Source organism: Trypanosoma conorhini, assembly GCF_003719485.1.
Source record: "Trypanosoma conorhini strain 025E chromosome Unknown Tco_14.4_contig_00353, whole genome shotgun sequence".
In the NCBI taxonomy this organism is placed as follows: domain Eukaryota; phylum Euglenozoa; class Kinetoplastea; order Trypanosomatida; family Trypanosomatidae; genus Trypanosoma; species Trypanosoma conorhini.
In genome coordinates this window covers 218-19,221 of record NW_021704444.1, presented here as the reverse complement: position 1 = coordinate 19,221, position 19,004 = coordinate 218, and the positions used below count along the sequence as shown (strand labels likewise).

At 57.4% G+C, this 19,004-nt stretch overlaps 8 protein-coding genes and 1 pseudogene across 8 annotated transcripts, besides 15 other annotated features; all 9 read left to right on the top strand.

The window, feature by feature from the left end:
- Nucleotides 1-111: 111 nt before the first annotated feature.
- Nucleotides 112-151: a sequence feature (A-rich).
- A 695-nt stretch (nt 152-846) lies between these two features.
- Nucleotides 847-873: a microsatellite.
- A 413-nt stretch (nt 874-1,286) lies between these two features.
- Tco025E_05777 (rabGTPase-activating protein) lies at nt 1,287-2,723 on the top strand (the record flags this gene model as incomplete). The annotated part of the gene is made up of 1 exon (XM_029372668.1): nt 1,287-2,723. The coding sequence occupies one exon, from the start codon at nt 1,287-1,289 to the stop codon at nt 2,721-2,723; it is 1,437 nt and encodes a 478-aa protein (XP_029227204.1).
- A 28-nt stretch (nt 2,724-2,751) lies between these two features.
- Nucleotides 2,752-2,795: a microsatellite.
- A 413-nt stretch (nt 2,796-3,208) lies between these two features.
- On the top strand, nt 3,209-6,079 carry Tco025E_05776 (PIF1 helicase-like protein; the record flags this gene model as incomplete). The annotated part of the gene is made up of 1 exon (XM_029372667.1): nt 3,209-6,079. The coding sequence occupies one exon, from the start codon at nt 3,209-3,211 to the stop codon at nt 6,077-6,079; it is 2,871 nt and encodes a 956-aa protein (XP_029227203.1).
- A 10-nt stretch (nt 6,080-6,089) lies between these two features.
- Nucleotides 6,090-6,118: a microsatellite.
- Nucleotides 6,119-6,206: 88 nt separating this feature from the next.
- Nucleotides 6,207-6,239: a sequence feature (A-rich).
- A 257-nt stretch (nt 6,240-6,496) lies between these two features.
- On the top strand, nt 6,497-6,850 carry Tco025E_05775 (peptidylprolyl isomerase; the record flags this gene model as incomplete). The annotated part of the gene is made up of 1 exon (XM_029372666.1): nt 6,497-6,850. One exon carries the CDS (start codon nt 6,497-6,499, stop codon nt 6,848-6,850), a length of 354 nt encoding a protein of 117 aa, XP_029227202.1.
- Nucleotides 6,851-7,357: 507 nt separating this feature from the next.
- Nucleotides 7,358-7,419: a microsatellite.
- A 42-nt stretch (nt 7,420-7,461) lies between these two features.
- Nucleotides 7,462-9,093, top strand: Tco025E_05774 (uncharacterized protein; the record flags this gene model as incomplete). Its single annotated transcript, XM_029372665.1, has 1 exon — nt 7,462-9,093. One exon carries the CDS (start codon nt 7,462-7,464, stop codon nt 9,091-9,093), a length of 1,632 nt encoding a protein of 543 aa, XP_029227201.1.
- Nucleotides 9,094-9,098: 5 nt separating this feature from the next.
- Nucleotides 9,099-9,162: a sequence feature (A-rich).
- Nucleotides 9,163-9,456: 294 nt separating this feature from the next.
- Tco025E_05773 (hypothetical protein) lies at nt 9,457-9,948 on the top strand (annotated as a pseudogene).
- Nucleotides 9,949-10,072: 124 nt separating this feature from the next.
- Nucleotides 10,073-10,102: a microsatellite.
- Nucleotides 10,087-10,133: a microsatellite.
- Nucleotides 10,134-10,416: 283 nt separating this feature from the next.
- On the top strand, nt 10,417-11,292 carry Tco025E_05772 (uncharacterized protein; the record flags this gene model as incomplete). Its single annotated transcript, XM_029372664.1, has 1 exon — nt 10,417-11,292. The coding sequence occupies one exon, from the start codon at nt 10,417-10,419 to the stop codon at nt 11,290-11,292; it is 876 nt and encodes a 291-aa protein (XP_029227200.1).
- Nucleotides 11,293-11,538: 246 nt separating this feature from the next.
- Nucleotides 11,539-11,572: a sequence feature (GA-rich).
- Nucleotides 11,573-11,877: 305 nt separating this feature from the next.
- Nucleotides 11,878-11,897: a microsatellite.
- A 131-nt stretch (nt 11,898-12,028) lies between these two features.
- Nucleotides 12,029-12,544, top strand: Tco025E_05771 (uncharacterized protein; the record flags this gene model as incomplete). Its single annotated transcript, XM_029372663.1, has 1 exon — nt 12,029-12,544. The coding sequence occupies one exon, from the start codon at nt 12,029-12,031 to the stop codon at nt 12,542-12,544; it is 516 nt and encodes a 171-aa protein (XP_029227199.1).
- Nucleotides 12,545-12,696: 152 nt separating this feature from the next.
- Tco025E_05770 (Sel1 domain-containing protein) lies at nt 12,697-13,998 on the top strand (the record flags this gene model as incomplete). Its single annotated transcript, XM_029372662.1, has 1 exon — nt 12,697-13,998. One exon carries the CDS (start codon nt 12,697-12,699, stop codon nt 13,996-13,998), a length of 1,302 nt encoding a protein of 433 aa, XP_029227198.1.
- Nucleotides 13,999-14,047: 49 nt separating this feature from the next.
- Nucleotides 14,048-14,084: a sequence feature (A-rich).
- Nucleotides 14,085-14,285: 201 nt separating this feature from the next.
- Nucleotides 14,286-14,307: a microsatellite.
- A 427-nt stretch (nt 14,308-14,734) lies between these two features.
- Nucleotides 14,735-14,757: a microsatellite.
- Nucleotides 14,758-14,944: 187 nt separating this feature from the next.
- On the top strand, nt 14,945-18,688 carry Tco025E_05769 (putative cation transporting ATPase; the record flags this gene model as incomplete). The annotated part of the gene is made up of 1 exon (XM_029372661.1): nt 14,945-18,688. The coding sequence occupies one exon, from the start codon at nt 14,945-14,947 to the stop codon at nt 18,686-18,688; it is 3,744 nt and encodes a 1,247-aa protein (XP_029227197.1).
- Nucleotides 18,689-18,727: 39 nt separating this feature from the next.
- Nucleotides 18,728-18,759: a microsatellite.
- Nucleotides 18,760-19,004: the final 245 nt, after the last annotated feature.

Here is a 19,004-nt window from a genome sequence, read left to right as displayed (position 1 = left end):
CAAATGAAGAGCCCCAAACGGAAGCCGAAGATGGCCAGCGGCAAGGAATGTGTGGTCGTGAAGTAAAGTAATGTAATTGTATACATGCCCGCGCGTTTATGCCGCCACTACTTTGTTTTTTTTTGTTTTGTTTTTGTTTTTCTTTGTTTTTCTGACAAAGACGGCAATGTATAATTATATATAATGTAATTCTATCCCCCTTTCTTGCCCATCCCTGATTTCTGCCTGCGCAGGCACGTCTACGCACACGGCCGTTGCGTGCCCCCCCCCCTACTCGCATACGTCTTGCACGTTTCCCGCGCTACTCGCCCTTCTGCCGCCACCGAGAACGACACCCGCGGCGGCAGTAGCAAAGTGCGTGGAGGAGGAGGAACGGGAGAATGAGTCAGCGAGGGAAAGGAAAGTGTGCGTCCATTAGACAAACGCCGATAAGGGAATACAAAAAGCAAAGGAAGTAGAAATAAAGCGGGATGCTACCGAAAAGGGAAAATATTCTCCTGTAACTATTGTTTGTAATTATTTTCATCCCTCCCTTCCTGGTCGCCTTCTTGAAGCATGGGCGCTGTGCCTGCTCCTCCCATTCTGCGCCCTTCGTGAGAATTTTTTTTTTCCCCCCCCCGCCTTACGTCCTTGTCTCTACTTTTTCCCTTTTCCTTCTTCTTCTACCTCTGCAGCGAATAGAATGTCTTGAGCCTGATATTAGTGTTGTTTGCGCCCAGTGTTGGGCGGATTTCGACGCTGCCGAATAAACGCGTTAGGGCCTTGCACCAGTAAGGCGACCCACATCCTCGGTCGCTAGCGTGTCAGCAACCACACATTTGCCAAGGCCGGCGTTGCATTGTAACGTGGGCTGGGCGTGGCTAGGCTGGACTGCAACGAAGCAGAGTGGAAGAAGGAGTCTGCGCGCCGTCGCCTGGGCGGAGTTGAGTGTGTGCGCGCTGGCAATGCGTTGGGGTGTGGTTGCCTGTGTCGAGCGAATACGATCGTTGGGCAGGTGCGTATTATGGATTCACACGTGTTCTTCACGGCTCCCCTTTTGTCCCATTGTTTTCTTCTCCGCCGCCCGCCCCCCTACTTCCTCCCAACGCACTTGTCCTCCTGTGTACTATTGGCCTGTGCGCAGATGCCGAACTCTGTCGCACAATCTCACCACGGACATTAAACCTCTACCTTGGCATTACGTAGGGCCTTACGAAGGGCATCAGCAACAACGTATTGTCATCCTCCCCTGCGTGCGTGTTTGTTTTTTTTTCTCCTCTTAAATTTTTCGCCCTGAGCGTAGTCGCATGACGGATCCGCTCCGTGTGACGGTCGAGTGCTGGGAGAACCAGCGGTACCACCCAATGAAGGGGTGGGGGTTTCATCGCCTGCCAATGGACCGCAGCACGTGGTCGAACAAGAAGGGGGACACGGTGCTTTGCCGCGACAGCTTTCTCACCCCCATTGGATGGGTGTGGTCGTCCGAGTGGGAGGTGGCACCGAACGGAAGTGAGCGCGACGGCTGGTTTTACGCAGCGGATTTTAGCATCTCGACGCGCTTCTGCAGCGCCGTGCCTAACGCAGTGAGCTACGTACGGCGACGGCGCTGGGTTCGCACGCGGGTGCAGCTCACAGCTGATACGGGCGTTGATTCTGCTCTGTTGGATGCCTTGAGCCGTTCGTCCTATTTTCGGGCCGATCCACGCATAGTGTGGCTTAGCACCTCCTTCTACGGCTTCTTTGGTGCCTCTGTGAAGGAGCAGCGGGAGAATCAAGACCGTCAGCATCTCAGTTGCTATCGTTTGCATCGGTTTCTTGATGTGTCGTGCTGCTACGAGGCAAACGCCGATGAAGAGGACGCGGGCGAGGAGGAGGGAGTCGGGTGCGGCGTCCCTTCCCACACTCGTCACCCTTCTGTCACGCCAGCCGTGCTGCGCTGCGTCTACCGCTACGGCCTGCCGCAGTGTCTTCGCCCCGCACTATGGCTTGAGTGGTCGGGAGGCTCAAATCTGCAGCGTGCATCGCCGCATTTGTACGATGAACTTTTTGGGCGCTTCGACCGTGTGGGTGGACAACCGTTGCAGGATATCTTGCAGGACGTCGTGCGAACCGCCCCCCGACACCCTTTTTTTGCGAAAAAGGGAGGCGGCGCGGAGGAGTTGCGCAATGTGCTGTTTGCACTAGAGCTGGCCTGCGTGCTACCGTCGTATCATCAGGCATTTAGTTATATTGTGGCAACGGTTCTCTTGAACCTGCCGGCGCGGGAGGCATTTTGGGTAGTTACAGCTCTTTTTGTTAGTTTTTTGCCGCCCGGCTACCACGAGCAGTACGCCTTGCAGTACGACCTGCAGTTGTACGACGAGATTGTGATGCAGCGATTCCCAGACCTCCATGCCCACTTTGCAGTGAATCGAATCGATGTCTCAGTGTTTGCAAGCGGCTGGCTGCAGGGTCTATTCTGCGCCCACTTTCCCTTCTGCACTGCAGCTCGCGTTCTCGATGTCCTTTTTGCCGAGGGCGACAGCAGCGCGCTGGTGCGTTTCCTCGTTGCCTTTACCGGCAAGTTCCGCTCGGAGCTGTTGCGGATGGACAGCAGCGGGTCAGTGGGCTACTTCGCAAACGAGTGGGCCCGCAGCTGCTTTAACGTTGAAGATGTTGTGCATGCGATGGAGAAGGACGGCCTGACGCCGTTTGTTCTCTCGCGCAGGGAGGCCATCAAGAGTCGAGCGGTGGCAGCCGTCTAGTCATCGGCAGAGGTGCCCCGCCGCCACCGCCGCTGCTGCTGCTGCTCTTGCTCCTTTTTTCTGCCGCTGATGACGGTGCGGTTTTGTTGCCGCCTCTTTTCCCTCGCGTTTTGACCCGTGGAGGACGCTGGCAGGATCCACTGCGCTCCTCCCTCCGCTTGTTAAGTTTGCGGCGGCAGCTTTGCTTTGCGCCCCACACGAGCGTCCACACACGTGAGGGGGGCATAAACGCACACACGCAAAAGGAAAACAACGGCCGGAAAAGGGGGGGGGGGGAAAGAAAGAGGCAACAGCGATGACGAGAAACAGAGAGAAATTTTGTCGCCATGCGGCGATGACTGGAGCGGAGGTTTTTTTTTTTTGCCTCATCCTAATTTTTCTGGGTGCTTGACCTCCGCTTTGTTTTCCTTTTTGCGCTCATTCAAAATTACCCACAATCACACACACACACATGTATAAAGTACGGCTTAGTGGCGCTCAGGGCGATGTGGGCGGGGGCGCTTAAGGCGTACAAAGATCTGCGTACCATGCAGCGTTGGACGGGCCCGCCCAGCAGTGTGGCGCATGCCGGCGTTGCAAAGGCGGAGCCCCCCTTCGGGGGAGAAGAGGAGGCTGCGGGCGGTGCAACGGCACATCTTGCACCCCCCGCACACGTGCGCTTTGGGTGTGAGGGAGGGGCGGTGAAGCGGGCACGGGGGGAGCTGAACGAGGGAGACGGCGGCGCTCACGATAGTCCCTCGACTCCGCTGCGGGTGGGGTCTGGGAGCAGCGCAGCGGGGACGGAAGAGCGATCGGTGGTAATAGAAAAAACAGAGGAGGGTGATGCGGCCCACGCCTCCGTGGAAGCGGTGTCGCCTTCTAACGCGCCTGTCGAGCGCGAGGTGATAGTGTTGGACGACAACAGCGAAAGCGATGGAGCGGGCAATCTGCCGTCGTCTAAAACGCCCACATCGGCGTCACATTCGGCGAAGCTGGAATCGCTACTCAACTCCGAGACATCTGCGCTTGTTTCCCCAACACCGAGTGGGCCTTCACCACCGTCGATGAGCTTGTCCACGGAGCAGCAGCGCGTCTTTGATCTCGTTGTAAAGTATGGCCGATCGGTGTTTCTTACTGGAGGTGCGGGTACGGGCAAGTCGCATTTGCTCCGAGCCATTATTGAGGCATTACCGCGTGCTTCGACCTTTGTGACCGCCACCACTGGAATCGCGGCACTCAACCTCGGGGGATCTACGCTTCACAGCTTTGCTGGTTGCGGCATTGTGGACGCGCAGACGCACGTTGCTGAGGAAGTGTGTCACACGGTGCGTAGCAAAACAAAGGCAAAGCGAAACTGGCGTTTCTGTAAGGTGCTGGTGGTGGACGAGGTGTCCATGATGGACGCGTGGTTCTTTGACGTCCTTGAGTACGTGGCAAGAAAGATTCGCGGCTGTGCTTCGCCGTTTGGTGGGATTCAACTCGTTTTGGCCGGTGATTTTCTGCAGCTTCCGCCCGTGGTGAGGCAGCGGGGGCAGGAGTCACGGTTTTGTTTTGAGTCCGAGGCGTGGTGTCGGGTAAACCCGCGCGTTTGCATTCTATCGCAGCGGTTTCGTCAAACTGACGAGACGTTCTTTGGCATGTTAAACGAACTTCGCCGTGGGGTGCTCACGGCGCCCTCCCTCGCGTTGCTGGCATCCCTCTCCTCTACGACTACCGTGCGGTTTGTGCAGGCGCAGGCGATGGCGACGGAGGGTGCTGACGCTGGCACGCTGGGGAGGCCGACGCGGCTGTTGACTGCCGGCGACGTGGTGGATAGCCGTGGCCGCACACGAGAAGAGCGCCACGACGGCTTCAGTATTCTTCGCGCCCGCCGCGCGGAGGTGGAGAGCGTGAACGCTGAACGATTTGGCGAACTAACGACCGAAATTTTTTCCTACCAGGGGTTTCACCGGGGCGAAGGAAAATACCCGGCAGACCTCCCAGCTGTGGTTTCCGTGCGGGTTGGTTGCCGCGTGATGCTGCTTAAAAACCTTGACGTCTCTGTGGGACTTGTGAATGGCAGCGTCGGCACCGTTGAGAATTTCATCGACGCCAAAAAGATGCGTGATTTTGCGAACAAAACAGCACTTGGCGATCTCCGGAATATGGCGCCGCACACATTTCTGCCCGTGGTGCGGTTTGAAACGGGCCAAGGTAACGGCGGCAAGGACGGCGCCTGCGGGCGTCTCGTGGTAGTGGAGCCTCACCGCTGGACTGTGCTTCAGGGCGACAGGGAGGTGAGCTACAGTGCACAAATTCCTCTGCAACTTGCGTATGCGATTACGATACACAAGTCGCAGGGAATGTCCCTTGCACGCGTTAATGTTGACTTTAAGGGTATCTTCGAGGAGGGACAGGCGTACGTGGCGCTTTCCCGCTGCACGGACATGAAGGGTCTTATCGTTGAGAACTTTGACGCCCACCGAGTGAACCCCAACGCCAAGGCTTTGGCCTACTACAAGGCACTGGCAGAGGCGGCGGAAGAGGCGGAAAGGGTGGAGCAGGAAACGTTGCACGCCCGTGTCCGCTACCCCTGGGGATACAGCCTCATCGAAGGTGCCGAAGACGAAGAGGATGGCCAGCCGCATGGAAATAACCTTTTTACCACTAATAATAAGAGGACTGTGGCAGATGCTGTGGAAGAAATTCGGAGGCGCATCACACCATCGTACCTGTTATGGTCCTCACTGCGACAGCGTGTTTTGTGCACAGTTGAACTGGCCGCGGCTGTGCATGGAGCACTACTTGTCATGGACGCGTCCTCCTTACTTGCCCTGGGGAGCTCTCCCGATTCCGCGGCACTGTACGAGAAGGTGTTCGTCAATAACCAAAACATGATGCGGGTGCCGCGTTTGGTGAAGGAGGAACTGCTGCGCGCAGCCTCTGTTGATGAGGTTGAGGTGCGTGTGACGCCGACAGTCTGCCTCAGCTTCAACAGTCGACGCTCGAGCTCGCCTGGAGCTAGCGGCGTCCACGAGGCGGCAGAGTTGGCAGCAGGCACGCTGTGTATCATGGAGGACGCCAAAAGTGACTTTGTGCTGGACGAACAACGTGACGGAGAGTCGAGACCGCTGCCGCCTTCGCTGCCGGGGTGGGAAGAAAATTTCTCTCCCAATGCTTCGGCAGCCGGCGAATGGGAGGACGCATGTGCGGGGACTCCGCGCCCTCAGCAGCAGCAGGTTCGTTTGCTGGAGTTTGCATGCTACCTCGTCGAGCAGTATAGCCCTCACCAAGCAGTGCTGGTTTGCACGGAGTCGGTCGAGCTGGCGGCGCGTGCGCTTGCGGTTGGTTTGCGCGTGTGTTCTATGATGTACCTGCGTCCAGCAGGCCGGGCATAAGTTGTGGCGTAGAGAGTGAGTGCGTGAGTGAGTGAGAGACACGATAAGGAAGAAGCAGGGGTGGCTGCGTGGAGGTAGACAGCAAGTAGTGGTTCTTGTCCCTCGCATCAACCGGGGTTGGGCCGCATTTTTTTTTGTTTTTGTTTTTTTGTTTCTTCTTCTGCTCGTTGCCCACTCCACAGCGTGTGACGCCGCGTCTCCCACGCCTCCCTCTTCACCACAGCCGTTATTGTCATTTCCCTCTTTTTTCTTTCTTCTCTCTCTCTCTTGGGGTTCCTGCTTTTTCCCGCCCATTTGTGCGTGCGTGTGTTTTTTTTTCTGCGTGACTAGAAGCGGCAGCTCCAACGATTGCCCCGGGGGGCTGCAGCAAGAGCAAAGCAACACATCACACACGTGTCTCAGTTGCGGGGAGCAGCGATGGCGGACGCCGGCAAGCTGCGGGCGGCCCACCTGCTCGTCAAGTTCAGTGGGAGCCGCAACCCTGTTTCCCGCAGGACTGGGAAGAGCACCGCGGACGTCTCGTACGACGCGGCGCTTGCCGAGCTGCAGCAGTGGGCAAAGAAGATATCCGATGGCCAGCTGACATTTGAGGATGCGGCACGCCAGCGCAGTGACTGCGGCAGCTACAGCAGCGGCGGTGACTTGGGCTACTTCGGCCCCGGCGAGATGATGAAGCCCTTCGAGGACGCCGTTCGTTCGTTGAGGGTCGGCGAGGTTAGTGGGGCCGTGCAGACAGACAGCGGCCTCCACATTATCAAACGACTGGCGTAGGAATATTATTGTCACGGCTATTTATTTGTTTCTTTGGATGCCTCAACCGCAAAGGAAGGAGTTGGGGAAAAAATAGTTTGAAATGAAAAGAAAGATGTATATGTTTGTTTTTTGTATGCTGCGCACATGTGCGTGCGTGTGTGTTTGGGGGGGGGGGGCTCAAAGAGGGCCTGGGGGAAAATTAATTGGCTCCGCGCAACACGCACATGCGGCGTTAGTGTACTGCGCCACACATTCAGACATCGCCCACTTCCTTTACCCTCCGCTGCCGCTGCTGCCGTGCCTGCGGTTGCATGCCTCTCTCTCTCTTTGTGTGTGTGCGTCTCCCCGGTCTCTCTGCGTGTGTCCCTTGGCGAGGGGCGAGGCGGGTATGTGACTTCTTCGACGTCTTGTTTGCTTTTGACGATGCAGGAAGTTCCGCGCGCCCAAAGGCGGGGAGGAGCAATACATACACACCAACACCGCTGCCGCTGCTACTACGGGCCGCACTTGCGTTCGTGCTCCGGAAGAAGAAGGAGGCGAGGAGGTGCGTTGGCGGAGGCAGACAAGGAGGAAAGGGAGGAGGAGGAAAAAAAACAAAGGAAAACAAACACGCAAGAAGACGACGGTGCATGGCGCACGCCGCGACTGCCGAGGATGAGATCGCCGCCATTTGCCGTGAGCTGGACACCCTCAAGCTGCAGCTGACCACCGCTTCGCCCGATTCATCGGCCAGTTCGTTTGATGGGACGGCAGCCGCGCCGCACGGCGGCGACGATGAGACGGGCCTCCGGCCTTCTATGGAACAGCTGCTTGGGCGGCTGGCGCAGGAGCAAGCGAGACGGAGGCAACTCGAGGAGGAGCTTCACGCCCTGCGCATGAGTCAGAAGCAAATGACCACCGAATCGCTGGAGGAAATAAGTGCGAAGAGGGAGGAGCTCAGCCAACTAACACGTGAGCGGGATGAAATGCGGGACTGGCTGCAACGAGGCGTGAATGAGTGTCGTCGCGTGGCAGACGAGGCGATACGGCTAAAAAGAGTCCTTGACGAGCGCACGCAGCGCTGTCAGCTCCTTGAGACCGCGAAGGAGGAGTTGCAGGAAAAGATCGACACAGTGCAGCGGCAGTTAGCGGACTCGCAGTCGCAGCTTGAAGGTCTGCAGAAGAAGGAGTGCCTGCTAGAGGCCTGCGAGGGGCAACGCGCTCGCTCTGAGCAGAATATCGTGGAGCTGAACGAGAAGAGGCAAAAAGAGTATGATGCGCTCGTGGACGAGGCGGAGTCCCGCCGCCTCCGCGCTGAGGAGCTTGAGAGTGCAGAAACGTGCGTCCAGCTTCTGACTGAGCGGCTGCAGCAGCTGCTGACGCACATGGAGCGCTTGGGACAGGCCGTACGTAAAGGGTGTGTGGAGGAGGTGCCGGCGGACGAATTCTTCCTGCGCGAGGGCGTTGCGGAGCCGCAGCACCCGCTGGATGAACTAGTTGCGCGTGCCCAGGCTTTCCCCCGCATCATTGCGGCTGCCATTCAGCAGCTCCATGCGGACATCGTCGCGTTTATGGCGGAGCAGCGCTGCCTGCAGGCGGAGCAGGCAGCGAAGCAGCGGGAGCACCTCGAGGCGCTCCACCTGGAGAAACAGACGCTGCTCCACAAGTACGAGAGGGAGCGGGAGACACTGACGCAGGAGATTGCACAACTCAGAACAGAACTGCTTCGAGTGGTCGCAAAGAGCCCAGAGGATAGTGACGACACTTCGAACCGGCAGAAGGAGCGCATCGCCGAGCTGGAGCAGCTGCTGTGGTCGAACGACCAGCAGGCGGCGGAGAACGAGAGGCTGCGCGGGGAGAACGACGAACTTCGGGGAAAGTTGCGCGCTCTGAAAATCGATTGGAAAAAAGTCCACGAGAGTCAGTTGCGCTTCCAGGAGCTTCAGGTGGAGGTGGACATGATCGCGCGGACGAATGCGCGGATACAGAAGGAAAACGAGAGCCTGAAGATGACCATTGAGACCCGCTTTGGTCAGCTCCCCGCCGGCACGCAACCAGAGCAGGAACCCCACTCTGAACAGCTCTATCCAGGCGCGAGCGGGAGGGCGCGGGGGGCGGCGCTGACGCCTCCTGGCATCTCCAGCATCATGATGAACGACACGGACGGCAGACGCGGGGCGAGTGCGAGTCCCTCAGCGTCGTGCGATCACGCATGTCGTAGTGCAGAGCGTGAGGCGTTTCAGGGGTGGAAGCGCATGGTGATCAGCGGCTACCTCGAGTAGAGCCATTTTTATCGTTCATTTTTGTTTCTTTCTCCTTTTTTTTTGTTGTTGTTGTTGCATTTTTTTTTTGCGTCTTTCGCTTGCCTGCCGAGTGGCGGCGTCATTGTCTGCCTGCAGTTCTAATGCTGCATGCGGCTTGTGTTGCGCAGTGAGAAGCGCTGAGTATTTAGGCTACGTTTCCGGGCGCAGCAGCAGTTGTCTTTTTTTTTTGTTCAGGTGGCGCCTCTGGCGGATGCATCTGGCACTTTCCCCCCGTGCTTCCTGCTGTGGCTTCAGCGCACGGCTCTGTGGCTCTTTCCCTTTGGCTTTTTGGCTTGCCTGAGAGGAAGAGGCCGGCGTGGTCGTCTTAGGGGAGTTGCGGCAATGCTTACCTCAACGTTGCGGTCTCTGGTCCCACGACCGCTGAACCGCGTGACGCTGATTGGCGCCTTGCATGACGTGCATATGGGATTTCTGGACGGATCGAGTGTCTTTCACTTCACGCTAACGTGTTCGCTGCTTGAGCTCCAGAAGGGGGGTGATGGGGCGGCCACCAAAAGCACCGCGACGCCTGCGCCGCCACCAGGGGCAGGGGCAGGGGCACGCAGCTCGTGAAGGAGCACTACACCGTCCGCTGCTTGGGTGATGAGGCGTACACGGAGGCCCTAAAGAGCAGACTGGAGGAGGGCTCTGTGGTGCGGGTGATTGGGCGGCTTAAGACGTTTGAGGTTGCGGAGGGTGGGAAAAAGCAGTTCTTTCCAACCATTCTTGTAGAACAGGGTCGGTGGAGCAGTGTGGCGCTGCTGCACTCCCCGCGAAGACAGCAGCGTGACTGGCAGCTCCAGGCCGCTCTCACGGAGACTTTGTACCCAAAGTAGCCGTGGACACTTACCCTTGCGCTTTTTTTTATTAATTATTCTGCATCTTCACATAAGGGCCACCAAAGCCTACGCACACTTGGCGGTCGGCCCTCTTTCTCGTCCTTGCTGTTGTTAGTGCAGTGTGTGTGTGTGTGAGAGAGAGAGTGTGTACGAGGGAGACAGAGAGAGAGAGAGAGAAAGTTTGTCTTGTGCTACCACCGGTGGAAAGTTGTTCGTGTTTTGCGTTCTTTTTTTTTTGTTCCGCCGCCCCTTTACCGGCAACTTCACTCGTACCCTCTTTCCCCGCTCCCCGTCTCTCCCCCCCCCCTCGCTTTCTTTCTCCTTTGGGCTTTGCAGTCCATCCTCTTCTCAGCAGTCTGTGAGATTCGAGGGGCTAATAAGCCAAAGTAAGAAGAAAAGAGAAACTACAAGGCAAAACAAAAAAAAGACCAAAGAAGGCGTCAAGAGCAACAAAAGAGGACGCATGTCGCTGATTGTGGCTGGGGCCACAGGCGCCATTGGTCGATGTGTTGTGCGAGAGGCGCTCAAGCATGGCGAGATTGCGCGCGTCGTTGCCCTGACGCGGTCGTCGTCTCTCTCTGACCCCGCCGCTCTGTTTGGCCTCACCGTCGCCACGGGCGCCTCGGAGGCAAGCAGCCCGGACACGGTAACGAAGGAGCAGCTGGCGCGGCTGCTGCCTGTGACGATCGACTGGGAAGAGTTCCTGCGCTTCTGGCAGAATCGAAAGCCGCGACAGGCAGGCGGCACGGCAAACGCCTCGACACGTCTGGACTCCAGTGGGGATGCCGAGGCGGCGCACTACAAGGAGCTCTTTGGCGGGCACAAGTACGCTGCGATGTGCCTTGGCACCACACGCCGCGATGCGGGGAGCGGTGCAGCCTTCGAGCGGTGCGATTACGACTACGTTGTTGCCTTCGCTGAGGCGTTGCGTGAATATAGTGGCCCAACCCTCGTCACCTATGCGCAGGTGAGTGCGCAGTTTGCCAATAAGAATTCTTGGCTACTTTACAGCAAAGTAAAGGGCCGCGCCGATGCCGCCGTGGAGGCGCTGCGGTTTCCGCGCCTGAGCCTGTACCGCCCCGGGCTGCTGGACCGCGGCCCAAAGACACGCCTCAATGAGAAGATTGCGAAGTGGTTTTTTGCTGGCATGCCCGTCGAGACCTGTGGCCGGGCCATCGTGAGTGACTTTCTGCACAGCAGCGACGAGGCGTCATTGCGGTCACGCCAATGCGCCGGCAAAAGAAGCAGCGCAATGGCGTTGGATAAGAAAGAGAGCGATGCGGAGGTCTTCATCTTCGCAAACGACAGCATCAAAAAAGAGGCCACGTACCTCAAGTGACTCTTTGCGGCCTCTGCACATGTGAGCGTCTGGGACGATGTGTGTATGACTGGCGTCTCATTGGTTTTTATCTTCTTTTCCCGTTTGCATGTTTACACGTGTGTCTGTTTTCTTCTTTTTGATCTCCCTCTTTCTGTTTCGTTCTGCGCATCCCACGCCTTTTGTTTGTTTGCGTTTACTTTCGGATCCCCAACACAACGAGAGCGCCTCCGAAGTGAAGCTGCCGCCTCCCCCTCAGCGACACCCCTTTCTGTTCTCCCTCCCTTTCTCTCTCTCCCTCGCGGTGAAACCTGTTCCTCCTCTTCCCGTTTCTTTGCCGCCCCACGCTAGAGGCTTCACTTCCTCGCGGTGGCGTGCCTGCTTGTGGGCCTCCGCAAACCACGCGGCCGCTTGTAGACTCCACACCGGTAGCGATTAGAAATTTTGCTGTGCGAGGCTGTTTACCTGGCTCACCCCGCAACCGAGTGAGGCGGTTTTCCATCACCCCCCTCCCCCCCAGCAGCAGCGACAGCGACGGGCCCGACGCGTTCCTGAGACGTGGGAAACGTTTATATTTGGAAACCACAACGAGGACTTTTGGGTGGGATATATATATATATATATATCCTCTCCCTCCCGGCCTCTTTTTTTCTTCCGTTCTTTGGGCGACTTGCGTTTGTGGCTCTTTTGCCAGCCTGCCTCTCATTTGCGGCGGGTGGGGGTGGGGTGAGCACGGCCGTGGCTGTAGTGCGTGCCGATGGACTTCTTCACCATGCTAAACCAACGGCAGCTGGACCAGAATAGCGAGATCCGCAGACTGTACCGCGTCTCGGTGTGCTACGCGGCGGCGGCGCTCGTGGCCCTGCTTTTAGCATCGGTGACACTTTCCGCGGACGCCTCGCCCGAGGCGCGAAAAAGCGGTTTCTGGTCCGCTCTCTCTTTGCTGGTCTTTTTAAGCCTCATCGTCTTGGCCTACGCCATGATGGTGCGGGCACTCAATGTTCTTAGTACCAACCGCTTCATCCTTCCCTCCGCCTATGCCTCGCCTCGCCCCATCCCCTCGACCCTTTTCATCTCATTGCCCCATGAGGTTTTCACATGTAGACAACGCGTCTTGCTCACGTACGCGCCACTGCTCCTCACTCTTCTCTGCCTCTATGCTGGGATCGTCGCAAGTTCCTACAGAGTCTATTTGTGCTTCCTGCTGTTGCTCGTAGTGGCGTTCTGCCTCTTGTGGAGTATTTTGCGCCGCATGATGAACTCTGCACGATGATAGAGTGGCGCGTTTTTGTTTTCTTCCTTGGGGGATGTGTGCCTCTCTCGTAATCCGATTCCGGGTTAAGAGGGAGGGGCGGGTCGGGAGGAGGAGTCAGAGAGGGGGCGAGAGGCTGCAGTTCGTGAGTCGCTGCGTGCGTGAGTGGCGGTATGAGTGGTGCGGCTCAGAATATTTACGGTGGCTGTGCAAACGCGAGGGAAGCGCAAAGATATGCTGCTGCAGCTTTGAATATTGGCCGTGTGAAAGGGGTTCGCTGCGCTTTGCCCTATGTTGTTGTTGCTTTTCTGGCTTTGCGGCGCCGCCGCCACCCTTCTTCGCGGTGTGCGAGGAGGCGCGTTCACTTCTGGATTTTTTTTTTTGCCTCTGCACGCGTCTTCTCCCTCTTCTTCTTTGCTGCCGGAGAGAGCCGCAGTTGGCGGGGAGCGGGCGCGCCATCGCTGGGTGAAACTTGGCTCGCGCGTTGGCAGCGAATGGCTCAGCCAACCGCCTCCATGAGGCAGCGTGCGGCAGCGGCGCAAAGCACTCCAAAGTTTAGCGTGGAGAAACCGTCGGCCCCGCCATCGCGCCGCGGTGTTCGTCGGCCAAAGGAGCCCCCCATTGCCCGCGCCATCGCTGTGGCAGTGCCGTCGCGCCGTAGTGAGTTGGAGGAGCGACTGCAGTACCTGCTGCAGGTAGAGGAGGAAGTGGCATCCGCCGTTGGGCCCAATGATTTGATGCAAGTGCTAGCGGAGCTGCGGCGGCGGCGCCAGGAACGCAAGGCCGTCGCCGTCACAAGACGACGCATGACAGAGGCCTCAAATGCGGTCTACCCACACGTGGCGGCGCTGGTGAAGGCGTGCGAGTCCACTACGGATGAGGCCACCATAGATATCTTGCGTGAGTTCTGTCGACGCCATTATGCACCCAGCAGTCATGAAAAGGGACGATCACTCCTGTACACGGCGCTTGCAGAGCTTTTGCTGAAGCGAAGGGCCAACGAAAGCGATACTGCGGAGGCGCTTTCTCTTTTAGACGACGCGGTGGCTGACGGCCACGCGGGGGCAATGCTTCTTGTCGGCCTCTCCCTGCGCGATGGGGTCGGGGTGCCGAAGGACTTGGAGGCGGCGCTCACGTGGGTGGAGCGGTCCGCCGATGCCGGCTACGCCCCCGCAATGTTTGAGCTCGGGGCGATGTACGAGGATGGCGTGGAGACTGCTGGCGGCGACAAGCTGCCCTCAGACTGGGGCGAGGCTGCCGAGTGGTACAAAGGGGCCGCGGACCTTGGCCACACGATGGCCCAGCTGAATCTGGGAAAGCTCCTGTGGAAGGCGGCGGCAATGGCGGGCGAGGCCAAACCTGACACGTGCGACAAACACACCGTTGCAGACCTTAAGGCCAAATCACGCGCGTGGCTTGAGATGGCGGCGTCCTCAGGAAGTGAGGAGGCCGTTCGGCTCCTTCGCTGTAGATAACACATGTGGGTGTGAAGAAATGCCCATCATCCCCACTTTCTTGCGAACCTTTTTTTTTTTTTGTTGTTACTTGTTATTTTTATTTTGGTGCCTTGCGGCTGTTATTATTCTGATCATCATTGGCGCCATTGTTCCCCCCTCCCCCCCCCTCCTACTCAAGATGTATCGTGCCCCCCCCCCACACACACACGAGCAACGCGGAGGTATTTGGAGCGTGTATGCACATGTTTGACTGAAGTTTGCAAAATTGTCCCGCCGCAACAAGACAATATGTTTCCGTTTCTTCTTGTGTGTGTGTGTGTGTGTCTGAACGGCGACTATGGTGTGGCGACTCCTTCCGGGCACGAACACCCGCCACAGCAATCGTGTCGGAGGCTCAGTTTTTTTTTTTTTTTGTCCGCCGGCGGTTGCACAGCCCTCACTCTCTGGCTCTGTGAATGTGTGTCGGCGTCTCTGTCTGCCTTCTCTCGTCATCAATTTTATTGTGCCGCCCGCTTCTTTTCTGTCTTCCCGACTGTTATATATATATATATCTGCCTCCGCGTTTGCTGTGTGTGTTCGCCAGCAACCCGTCCGCTTCCGAGGTCGTAGGCGCAAGCAAAGGGCAGCGAACAAACACACATCTGACGAATCTCAGCCACAGAGGGCGAGGAAGAGGAATAGGAAGAACGGCTGGGAAGCTTGGAGGAGCCTGCACCACGCGGAGAGAGGTGGGGGGAAGGAGGAGGGAAACGGCCACACACACACACACACACAAACGGACCATCAAACAAAGCCCGGGGCCGAATACACAGGGGAATAGCAGCCAGCAAGAAGTAGCGAAGGGGCCTGTCTCGTTGTTTTTTTGGCGTGTTCTGGCACCTATTAGTTCTTTGTTTTGCACTTCTTGCCCGGGCGGCTCTTCTTTGACTCTCCGCACTTCGACGTCTTGCTTGGGAGCTCCGCCATGATCACGAAGAACAATGTCATTCGTGAGCTGCGTCTGCTGCAGCGGCGCCATTGGTCGACGTGGCTGACGGTGTGGCCGTTTGTGGTGCTCTACGCGGTGTCCATTGCGCTCTACATGGACCCTGAACTGGTGTGGGATCGCATGACTTACCTCGTGCACTCAACTTACATTGACTTCTTCCACGCTATTTGCACCCCTGTGGTGCTTTTTCTGCATGGCTTCCTGTCCCTCTTTACTATCTGGTCGGTGCGCTTTCGCGCAGTCATTCTCTTCAGGAGTGTGTCTCGGAAACACATTTCGTCGGCCACGCACGTGCTTGTTTGCACGCGGGAGCACAAGGGGGAGTCGGAGATTGTACCACTGATTCAGTTCACCGATGACTGCCCGACCCACTTTGTGTTTCAGGAGCGGAAATGGAAGCTTGACGCCACGACGGGACTGTTTGTCAAACCAAACTTTCCGGTAAAGGATCTTATACCACGCTACCTGGATTGGCAAGGGCTGACCGGCCCCGCCATGTGTGCAAAGCAACTTGACAGTTTTGGTGCCAACAATATGGAGGTGGTGATTCCGGATTTTCAGACTCTCCTTGTCGATCATGCCTTGGCTCCGTTCTTTGTATTTCAAATGTTTTGTGTGCTGCTGTGGTGCCTGGATGAGTACTGGTACTACTCCCTCTTTACCGGGGTGATGATGGTGGGCATGGAGTGCACCGTCGTGATGCAGCGCATCCGAAACATGAAAACGCTACGCGACATGGCGGAGGTGCCTGTACGCGAAGTAACGGTGCTGAGGCAGGGGAAGGAGGAAGTTGTCAAGACAAACGAGCTGTTGCCGATGGATCTCATGGTGGTGGAGAGCAATGCTCCTTGCCCAGTGGATTCCATAATTGTGCGCGGCACATGCATCGTGAACGAGGCAACCTTGACGGGTGAGTCAACGCCACAGCTCAAGGAGGCGCCAGATCGGATTGAAATTCATCTAGATATGAAGAAGCACAGCCGCCACCTCCTTTTTTCGGGCACAGAGTTGCTTCTAAGCAATGGTCCACATGGTAAGAGCGAGACGGAGCGTGGCAGGGCCCTTGCTGTTGTGCTTAAGACTGGTTTTGAAACAAAGCAGGGAAAATTGCTGCGCACCATCCTTCACAGCCAGGGCCGCGTGAGCGAGAACAGTGGAGAATCCTTTGCTTTTATTGGAGTTCTTGTGGTGTTTGCCCTTGCGGCTGCTGGCTACCTGCTTAAGCGCGGACTGGAGGATCCAAATCGCAGCCGGTGGAAGCTGTTTTTGTCCTGCGTTCAAATTATCACGGCGGTTGTTCCCCCAGAGTTGCCGATGGAGTTGTCCCTCGCCGTTAACACGTCGCTGCTCTCGCTTGTCAAGCTGCAAGTGTTCTGCACCGAGCCCTTCCGTATTCCGTTTGCGGGCAAAGTGGACACCTGCTGCTTTGATAAGACGGGCACCCTCACCACCGACGAGATGCTCTTCGGCGGCGTGGACATGGCAGACGGGAGGGGGTTGCTGAACCAACTCAAGAAGGTGCCAAAAATGGCCGAGTTGGTGCTGGTGACCTGCCACTCGCTGCTGCAGCTGGAGGACACCGACACGGTGGCCGGAGACGCCATGGAGAAGGCCGCCCTCGGGGCGCTTGGCTACAGGGTAAACCTGGACGACACCGTCGTGTACGACCCACCAGCGCCGAAGGACGGTGACGCGGCGGGGGCCGAGGCGAAGAATGGCGGCGCCGGCGGCAAACCCACTAGGGCCAGGAAGCAGGACGGCGACGCCAACAAGCGGTACAAGATACTCTCCCGCTTTCCGTTTTCGGCGAATCTGCGTCGCATGTCTTGCGTCGTCAGCAGCCCGGAGGGGAAGTATGTGGTGGCGAAGGGCTCGCCGGAGGCGATTGCCCACTTGTGCAAGAGCGTCCCACCCGAGTACCACCAGGTGGCGGACGCCCATGCGTCGCGCGGCTACCGCGTCATCGCGCTCGCCGCTCGTCCTCTGCACGAGGAGGAGCGATCGAAGACCGCCATTCACAAACTGCAACGCGAAGACTGTGAAAAGGAGCTTGTGTTTGCCGGTTTTGCCGTGTACGAGTGCCCGTTGAAGAAGGATGCGAAGGACACGATTTTAATGTTGCAAAACGGAAGCCACCGTTGCGTTATTATCACGGGTGACAGTGTGCGCACGGCCATCTCAGTTGGACAAGATGTGGGAATTTTGCGGTCCCGCCGACAGCTCGTTGCACGCGGGGCGGAGTGCGGTGGCGGGTCCGTAGAATGGTGCGATGCCTCGACAGGGGAGTTGATCACACTTGACCAGAGCGCCATTCTCGGCAAAACGTTTGTGCACACGCGCAAGCACTCGACTCCCACGGAGGACGAGTGGGATCTGTGCGTGAATGCGGAAAATATCTCACCTCGTTGCTTGACGACACTCATTGCGGCATGCAACGAGCACATCGCCGTCTGGGCGCGCTGTGCCCCGTCGCAGAAGGAAGACATCGTGACGGACCTCAAAAAGAAGGGTCGCGTCGTTCTCATGGCAGGGGATGGCACGAACGACGTCGGGGCGCTGAAGCAGGCTCAAGCCGGCGTTGCCGTGCTGAACGCCGCTGCCGTGGCAGCGCCGAAGGTCGACGGCAAGAGCGTTGACAACTCACCCCAGTCGCACAATGAGCCGGACGTGGCGCCGGAGCTGAAGCTGCCACCGGGATTTAAATTTACGGTGTTGCCCCCGAAACCGAGCGAAAGTGCCCCGCTTATGGTACAGTTGCGGTGGAAGATGACAGAGGCTCGTCGCAAGGCGGAGATCATGCAAATTGAGAAGTGGAATAAGCGGATAGAGGAAATGAAGCAGAAAAAAATTGCCGATAAGGCCGCCATGCCGCCCCCACCAGGCGGCGCTTCCTCGGACTTTCTCCTGCAGTCGCTCTTTAACGAGGATGAACTAGACTTGGGCGGACCTCCACAAATTAAGCTTGGTGACGCCTCCATAGCGGCTCCATTCACCTGTCGCTCGAAGGCGCTCATGTCGGTTTGTGACATTGTGCGTCTTGGTCGAAGTACACTCGTAACGACGTTGCAAATGTACAAGATTCTCGCCCTGAACTGCCTAACTTCGGCTTATTCCATGTCCGTTTTACATACGGATGGCGTCAAGCTGGGTGAAAAGCAGATGATCCTATCCGGTGTCATCTTGTCCGTCTGCTTCCTGTGCATGTCACGCAGTCAGCCAATGCACACGTTGTGCCCACAACGGCCGATTACCCGCGTATTTCATCCGTACATGATCTGCACTATTTTTATGCAGTTTGGCTTGCATCTGTATAGCATGATGCAAACCGTGAAACTTGTGGAGGAGGTGGATAGCACGGAGGTGGCAAATATGAGGCAGAGCGGCTATGAGGGGGAGTTTAAGCCAACCCTGTTGAATTCGGCGATGTTTTTACTAACCACGCTCATTGGTGGTGTAACATTTGCGGTCAACTACCGCGGAGAGCCGTTTATGCAGAACATGCGAAGGAACAAACCCCTCTTCTACGCACTGATCTTTCTATCTTTGGTCGTTATTTACTTTGCGTCCGAGGCGGATCCCGAGGGCAACACCATGTTTGAGATTGTCTCCTTTCCGTCGAAGGAGTTCCGCGACAGGTTCATAAAACTGCTCCTGACAGACGCTGGCGGCTGCTTCCTCATTGAGTACGCCTGCCTCTTCTTCCTGACGGACTACCTGTGAGCCCGAAGGCTTCGACGTGGAGGAGCGAAGGGCAACGCGACAAACACAACACACACACACACACACACACAAATGGAGGGCGGCGACATGTGCAGTCGAGGCGTTCCCCGCAACGACATCTGTGTGCCGCACCGGCCACCGACACGACGCCCCGCGAGGGGGTGGGGTTGGGAGGCAAAAGGAATAGATTGCGAGAAGAGGAGGAGGAAGAAGGCTGGGAGGGGGCGGTAGGCGCCCCAACGACGCGCGAGGCCCAAGGCGTCTGAGAAAGCAGAAATTGAACGCACGTAACTAACTGTAAAATAAAAATAAACGC